Source organism: Pelodiscus sinensis, chromosome 10 (genome assembly GCF_052426305.1).
Source record: "Pelodiscus sinensis isolate ZL-2025 chromosome 10, ASM5242630v1, whole genome shotgun sequence".
Taxonomy (NCBI): domain Eukaryota; kingdom Metazoa; phylum Chordata; order Testudines; family Trionychidae; genus Pelodiscus; species Pelodiscus sinensis.
The window spans coordinates 5,948,760-5,956,732 of NC_143061.1; the positions used below are offsets into that span (position 1 = coordinate 5,948,760).

Genomic DNA, 7,973 nt, shown 5'->3' on the forward strand with positions numbered 1-7,973 from the left:
CAGGGCCCGGTAAGCGCCTTAGCACAGAGCCTCGGGCCTGAGTGGCTTGGGAGAAGTGGACCCCAGTGTGCTGAGGGAGATGGAAGGGGGGCCAGCGGATCTCTGAGGCGAACGGGTCCAGCGTGGCCACTAACGGTGCCACTTGCCCGGGGATCACAGACGTCACTAGCTTGCCCGGCCGCGGGTTAAGCAGCTGGCTTGGTCTGGCCAGGCCTCGCCATCCCAGCCGCGGTCGATCTGCACCAGCGTCCCCAAGCTGAGCCCCACAATCAGCAGCACGGCCGTGCCCACGAGGGACTCCCAGCGAAGGGGACAGAGAGCCGAGCGCGTGGCCGGGGGAGCTCGGTGGGTGCTTTGTGCTTGGTCCGGGCACAGCAGCCGGAGGGGGCGCTGGGGAACAGCCAGAGGGGGCGCTGGGGAACAGCCGGCCTCGTTCTCCCCACGCCCCGCTGGGCTTGTGCCACGCGCCTGGCGTTACGTGGCAACGGGCCAAGAGCGACTCACGTGCAGCGCAAATACCGGGGAGACAGGGGGCCCCCTTATCGCAGGATCAGGCCTGTCTCCGGGGCCAAAGTACAGCCCCCTCCCCTGCTCCGTCTAGAAAGCCAGGCCACCGCGTACGCACCCCACAGTCATGCACACGGCGGGGGGATCGCGTGGCCGACGGCAGCTCCAGCGGGGGCCAGGCAGGGGGCTGCAAACAGAGAGGGCCAGGCCACGTGCCTCTCCGCCAGACACCACCGGGGCGGAGGGGCAGAGGACGGGCAATCGCACGGGGCCCAGGCAGTTCTGTGGGGCTGGTTCTCCCCCTTGGGGCAGTGGCCGGCTGCTGTCTGGCTGGACACCGGGGGGCGCCTCCTTGTCTCTTGTTCCGCTTCCCAGGTGAGTCTGGGCCCTTGTAGCTTGCAGGGTGCCAGGAGCAGGGGAGAGTCACTGACCCCGCTGGTTCCAGTGGTGCTTCCCTGGCCAGAGCCCTCTGTGCGCTGGAGAAGATGCCGAGATGCTGCCGTCACTCTGAAGCAAAGGGCTTGCAAGCATCTGGCCCCCAGCCAGAGACAAGCTCTTAGAAACCTCCCCATTCCGGGAGGGGGTGGGAGGGAAGGGCTGGAATTGGCAGCAATGGGCTGAAAGGAGAGGGGTTATGGACGGGCAGGGGCTGCCCCCTGCAAACCAGCCTCCTCCCCGGGCAGGGGGCGAGTGGAGGAGCCGGCCCGGTCACACGGGACGGCGGGGAGCAGAGCGGGGGCTGCGCGAGACAAGGACGACAGGGCGCCGGGGGCGCAGACAGAAGGAGCCGAGCCCTGGGAAGTCGGAGGCGGGGGTGGGTTCCCTGGGCGGGTGCCGGCAGCCGGCCATACTCAAGTGAGAGGCCAAAAAGAAAAAGCAAACCCTCACTGGGGTGGCCCCGACTGAGGAGAAAGACCCTCCCCACATCCGCCTCCCACACCAGAGCCCGGGGGCCCAGGCTGGTAGAGTGTGTGTGCTGCAGCCCCATGGCAGGGCAGCTGGAGCGCCAGCATGGGCTCCCCAAGGCTGGGGGGGGGGCCCTGAACCTGGGGGGCTGGATCCAGCCTCTGGGTCTTAGTTTCCCCACCCCTGTTGTAAGTTGAAGCTGCCCACGGGGTTGGCACGGAGGCCCAGAATCCCCACCCCTGACAGAACCCCCAAGCTGCCCCCCGATTCTGCCCTGGCTGAGTCCCGGCCTTGCACACTCCCTGTGGCCACATCCCTCCCCAACACCTGATTCACTGGCTTCTCCCTTCCCCTCGGCTGTGTCCCTTCTGGAGCCCGATGCTCCCGGAGGCCCTCAACAGGGCTGCGGAGGAGACGGAGGGAGGCCGGTTCTGCCACTGGAGTCAAGTCGGGAGCACGAAGCGCCCTGCTGAGGACGAGATGGTGTCGGAGCCCAGCCCGCCGCGGCCCTGCTAACGAGGGTGCCAGGAAGCGAGTCCCCCTCATTTCCAGTAATGGCAGGGCAACAGGCTCGCGGCCCCAGAGCTGTGCGGGTTCCCTACATGGGTCTGCGCTGGTTCAGAGCAGCTGGTATTTGGTACAGGAGGGCAGCAGGCATCCCGGTCCCTCAAGATAACACGCGAGTGGCCAGGCCCAGGCGACCACAGGACCACCCCATGAGGCTCCAGGGAGTCACACGACGGGGGTGGTCATAGGGGACGTGGGTCAGGGGTGAGGAACATTGGCTGTGCTGTGGGGGGGGGGGAGGGAGCTGAGGAGGGGAGTGGCTGGAGGCTGCAGGGCCGGATGCGGGCGCAGGAGCAGCGCTGTGGTGGGAAGCCCAGGACTGAAATGCCAAGGGAGCCGAGAGGTGAGACTGAGGGGCAGGGCCGGGAGGGGAGGCGGATGCTGGCTGCTGTGGCTTCTGCAGAATATTCTGGGGTATTTAACACCTGGGGATGCGGGGCATTGGCTGACAAGGGGCCGGGTTTGACACTCTGTTCTGGGTGAGCCCGGTGCATTGAGAGGGGGCATTTATACCCCCTGTAATGGACAGGAGGAGGGCTAGCCAGCACCTGGAGGCTAAGGGGTTAAACTCAGGTAGCTAGCAAGGGTGTTGGTGGGGCCAGGAGAACCAATGGAGATAGAGGGCTGAAACTTGAATTGCATATAGATCCCTTGCCTGCTTTCTTTGGGTATGTCTACACTAGAAAGTTAGTTCGAACTAACGGACGTTAGTTCGAACTAACTTTCCTATGCGCTACACTAGCGCTCCGTTAGTTCGAACTTAATTCGAACTAACGGAGCGCTTAGTTCGAACTAGGTAAACCTCATTTTACGAGGACTAACGCCTAGTTCGAACTAGCTAGTTCGAACTAAGGGCTGTGTAGCCCTTTAGTTCGAACTAGTGGGAGGCTAAGGCTTCCCAGGTTTCCCTGGTGGCCACTCTGGCCAACACCAGGGAAACTCTATTGCCCCCCTCCCGGCCCCGGAGCCCTTAAAGGGCCACGGGCTGGCTACTCACTTTGTGCCAGTTGCAAGGCTGCCAGCACCCGTGCCTGCACAGCCTGCACCTGCCACACCATGAGCCAGCCATCCGAGGGCTCCCAGCCCTCCACTGCTCCCCACGACCAGCCTGGCGGCTCCCGGGAGCCTGCCCGGGGGCGCACAAGGCGGGCGCCCGCCTGGTCAAGTGCGGAGATCGTGGACCTCATCGAGGTTTGGGGGGAAGCCTCAAATGTCCACGATCTCCGCACTAGCCACCGGAACGCGGCCGTCTATGGACGCATGGCTGCCAGCCTGGCCGCCAGGGGCCACCAGCGCAGCCGGGAGCAGGTGCGCTGCAAGATTAAAGACTTGCGGCAGTCCTACTCCCGGGCCTGCCTGCCAGGGGCTGACCCGGAGGCCTGCCCCCACTTCCATGCCCTGGACCGCATCCTGGGACCTCATGCCGTCCCTGCCCCCCGGGACGTGATTGACCCCGGGGCAGAGGGACCGCTCCTGGACACCGAGGAGGAGCAAGAGGGCTCTGAGAGCCAGGAGCCTGCTGCCAGCCTTCCCAGGACCCGGGACCCCCGAGGCACCCCACAGAGCCGCTCGCCTGCATCATCAGAGGCCGGGGAGGCGTCCACCTGTGAGTACCCTCGTGTTCCCCTTATGTGTACGGGGGGCTGGGGCGAGAGGGAGCCCCGGGACCGTGCGCCTGGGCCTTGCCCACCACGGAGCAGCAGCTGGGGATCCTGCAGGGGCCCTGGCCTTGCAGAGGGGAGCTGGGTTTCACACACCTGGGCCCCTGGGGTAATTGACCGCTGGTCTTCTTGCACCACAGCTGCAGCACCAGGGACTGCAGGGCGCACCACACCGCCTGCAGCAGCCGCCCGCGCCCGGGCAAGCAGGACAGCCAGGAACCAGGAGGACTACCAGAGGCGGCATCTCCGGTTCCTGGACCGACAGCTCCGTCTCCAGGACCACTGGGTCCAGGAGGACCTCAGGCTGCGCCAGAGGAGTCTGGAGGCCCTGGAGGAGCAGGGCCGTGCCCTGCGAGGCCACCTCCAGAGCCTGCTAGACCGCTTTCCATTTCCTCCTCCCCCTGCTCCCCCTCTTGCTCCCCCTCTTGCTCCCCCTGCTCCCCCTCTTGCTCCCCCTCTTGCTCCCCCTGCTCCCCCTCTTGCTCCCCCTCTTGCTCCCCCTGCTCCCCCTCTTGCTCCCCCTCTTGCTCCCCCTGCTCCCCCTCTTGCTCCTCCTGCTCCTCCTGCTTCCGCTCCTGCTTCCTCCACACCCCCTGTCCTCTCTGCCCCCCCCTCCACAACCATTCCCCACCGACGCCCCCGGACCCGCAGTGTGGCGAGACGGGAGAGGCACCCAGACTCCCACCCCTGAGCTTTCCTTTCCCTTCCTCCCTTCCCTCCCCTCCCCTCCCAGCTCCCTCGTCCCAGGTTTCCCCCTCCCTTCTCCCACCTTCATTCCTCCCTCCCCCACCCCAGTTCTCTGAAATAAACAGACGTTTTTGTTTGAAAAACAGGTGTCTTTATTGTACAGTAGCTAGGGAGGGGAAAGGGGAAGGGGGGGGTAGGGTGGAAGAAGGCCCCGGTGGGGCATGCAGGGAGAGGTCAGTCCTCCTCCTCCTCCACCTGGAAGCTCTCCCGCAGGGCTTCCCGGATCCGGATGGCCCCCCGCTGGGCTTCCCGGACGGCGGCGGTGCGGGGCTGACCGTAGTGTCCAGCCATGCGGTCAGCCTCAGCCATCCAGGCTGGCAAGAAAGCCTCCCCCTTCCGCTCACACAAATTGTGGAGCACACAACATGCCGCCACCACGGGAGGGATGTTGTGCTCGGCCAGGTCCAGACGGGTGAGGAGGCATCGAAAGCGGGCTTTCAGTCGCCCGAAGGCCCCCTCCACCACGATGCGGGCCCTGCTCAGCCTGTTATTGAAGGCCTGGCGGGAGGGATTGAGGTGTCCCGTGTAGGGCTTCATGAGCCAGGGCTGCAGTGGGTAGGCGGCATCCCCCACCAGGCAGACGGGCATGTCCACGTCCCCGACCCTGATGTGGCGGTCGGGGAAGAAGGTCCCGTCCTGCAGCCGCTGGCACACGGAGGAGTTCCGGTACACCCGGGCGTCGTGTGCTTTGCCGGACCAGCCCACATTTATGTCCGTCAACTGTCCCCGGTGGTCACATACGGCCTGCAGGATGACGGAGAAGTACCCCTTGCGGTTCACGTACCGGGACGCCTGGTGTTCCGGGGCACGGATGGGGATGTGCGTCCCGTCGATGGCCCCCCCGCAGTTGGGGAAGCCGAGGGCGCCGAATCCCCGGATGACGGCATCCGGGTCGGCGAGGCGGACCACCCTGCGGAGCAGCACCCGGTTGATGGCCTTGACCACCTGCGGAGAGAGACACAGCAAAGCGTCAATCAGTGGGGCGCCCGGGTGGCTGGGAGCGTGCGTGCCCTGGCAGTGCCCCGCGCCCCACTCCCGGAAGCAACCCCCCTGGCGGCGTGTAGTACGGCCGGGACAGCCCGACCCCTCCGGTGCGGGGCGCTTTCGCCTCCTCCCGCCCCCCCCTTTGTCCCTGGGGCGGCCCATCCCCTCCTCGCAGCCCCCCTGCCCCCCGGCTCGGTGGCCGACGAGCGCCGTACCTGCATGAGCACTGCTCCGACAGTGGATCTCCCCACGCCGAACTGGTTCCCGACGGATCGGTAGCTGTCCGGCGTGGAGAGCTTCCAGAGGGCGATGGCCACCCGCTTCTGGAGGGGGATGGCGGGCCTCATGCGAGTGTCCCTTCTTTGCAGGGCAGGGGCGAGCCACTCGCAGAGCTCCAGGAAGGTGTCCCTCCTCATCCTAAAGTTCTGGGTCCACTGTCGGTCGTCCCAGCGCTCCAGGACGATGCGGTCCCACCAGTCGCTGCTGGTGTCCAGACGCCAGATGCGGCGGGGCACGCCGGTGCCGGGGCGCCGCCGCGGCTCCTCCACGGCCCCCAGGGCGGCCAGGCGGAGAGGCAGGGGGCTGACGTTCCCCAGGTGGTGCCAGGCAGCCTCGAGCCATTGCTGGCAGGCTTGCAGCAGCAAGTCCAGAACGTGCACCAGAAGGTGCAGGGCGAGCCGTGGCTCCATGTTGCCACCTGCGGCGGCCCCCCCGAAGGGAAGCACCGACACAGACGGGCACAGAGACCGACGCTTTGCTGTCCCTCGGCGAGGTTGGCAAGCAAGCAGGAAAAGCTGAGAACCGGCTGTCCAGGGGGGGTCCCTTTAAGCACGAGCCTCAGATAGCCTCAGACAGCAGCCACACAAAGCAACTGCTGACCTGATGCCCTGCCAGAACCGGTTTCAGCTGCCCTTAAATGCCCCCCTGCGTCCAATCAGTGTGGACGCGCTAGTTCGAACTAGCAAAACGCTAGTTCGAACTAGTTTTTAGTTCTAGATGCGCTAGTTCGAACTAGCTTAGTTCGAATTAACTAATTCGAACTAAGTTAGTTCGAACTAGCGCTGTAGTGTAGACGTACCCTTTGTGTGGGAGAGTCAAACCAGGAGTTGAGACGCACAGAATGATTTAAACCCAGGCAGGATTACCAGGCCTCCAAGGAATTCGGGGCATGGAAGTGGACGGAACCAAGAAGGGATCGTGAGTAAATAAAGGGGGAAAAAGTGAATCTAGTTGTGATCTGTGTGAATCTCTGCCTTCCCTCCCCTCTTCACCATCTAAGAATTGTTCCTGGAGATTTCCTCTGTGTGTCAATTTGTTTTCCTTAGCTGCTCAGTAACACCTAGCAATCAAATCTGCTTTATCAAGTAGATCTTTTGTTTTGCAAGAAAAATCCCTTTTTTTAAGGTGATGATTTGCTTCTTGTGTCCTGCAAGGCAACAGCCGGCCTGTCTGTGTCCGTCTGCATGCTTCAGACTAGCGGTCTGAGACTGCAGTTTCTTTTTCTCTTCCCTTGTTTTTCAAGCTCTCTTGTGGTAAAAGAGCTTGGGATACCCCTGAGGGAGAATTCAAGTGTTTGCTCCTGCTTTTAGGGATAAAATCACTCGACGGTGGCAGCTCCCACTCAAAAGTCAGTGCGTTTGGGACTCTGGGGTGTTTTTATGAGCAGAGCCTGTTGAGACAAAGTATATTTTTAAGGACTCTTGCAGGCCCCCACCGTCTGCACTCGGAGTGTCAGAGTGGGGGTCAGCCCTGACCACCCCCCTCATGCATGTGGAGCCGGGCACCGGCAGAGGCAGGATACCGGCCTGGGACACCAAGGGGCTGACTCCCATGTGCTGACCGGCGACACAGACCACTCTGGGCGGGTGCCGTGTTTCCACGTGGCTGGCGTGGTCCCAGACCTGCGGGCTCCCCAGGGTCACAGCCACAGGCTGGGGACCGACCACCTGGATTCTCATCACCCTGCAGGCCCCTCCCTGCATCTCGCACTGCAGCTCTCCTCTTGCACTAGCTGTGGCACTAGTGAGCGTGGGAGGGGGCGGGGCTTGTGGAGAAAGGGGACTAGGCAGCAGCACAAGGAGAGCCTGCTCCAGGCAGCTCACTGTCTGCAGCACACACAGCCAGGCGGCAATGACACCCCCATTGGGTGTCTCTTCCCTTTCCTCCTAGGGGTGTGGTTGCCTCCCCAAGTCTCTTCACTCCCAGCCTCCATGGGGCCAGGTGGCGGTGAGGCCCTCCCACTGGCATGGCCTCTGACCTGCTAGCACTCAGTCTCCCCCAGCTCCCAAGGCCCAGCAGCTCCCAATCTTTACTTGTAAATCATTCCCAGGTCAGTGAGATCGGGCAGGGTGAGACTAAGTGACTTGCCCAAGGTCACACAGGGAGGTAGTGGCAGAGCAGGGAATGAAACCCAGGCTGCCAAGTCCCTGACTAATGACCCAGTCCCAAAACCAGCCTGTCTCCATACCCAGGGCACAGCTACAGTTGGCCTTCTCCGCTGGCAAGTGCCAGGGTGTTTCTCAGCCATCCCTCGCTGCAGCCTGACCAGCCAAAGCCCCTCCTGTCTGTACCGATCTGGAGCTGTCCAGCGCCCGGAGCTGG

The 7,973-nt window shown here is 63.7% G+C and overlaps 1 protein-coding gene across 1 annotated transcript; it reads left to right on the forward strand.

Annotated features, from left to right (window-relative positions):
- Positions 1-2,734: 2,734 nt before the first annotated feature.
- On the forward strand, positions 2,735-4,466 carry LOC149523842 (uncharacterized). Its single transcript, XM_089780719.1, has 2 exons — positions 2,735-3,586; positions 3,782-4,466. Exons 1-2 carry the CDS (start codon positions 3,037-3,039, stop codon positions 4,330-4,332), a joined length of 1,101 nt encoding a protein of 366 aa, XP_089636845.1. The 5' UTR covers positions 2,735-3,036; the 3' UTR covers positions 4,333-4,466.
- The last annotated feature ends 3,507 nt before the right edge of the window (positions 4,467-7,973 follow it).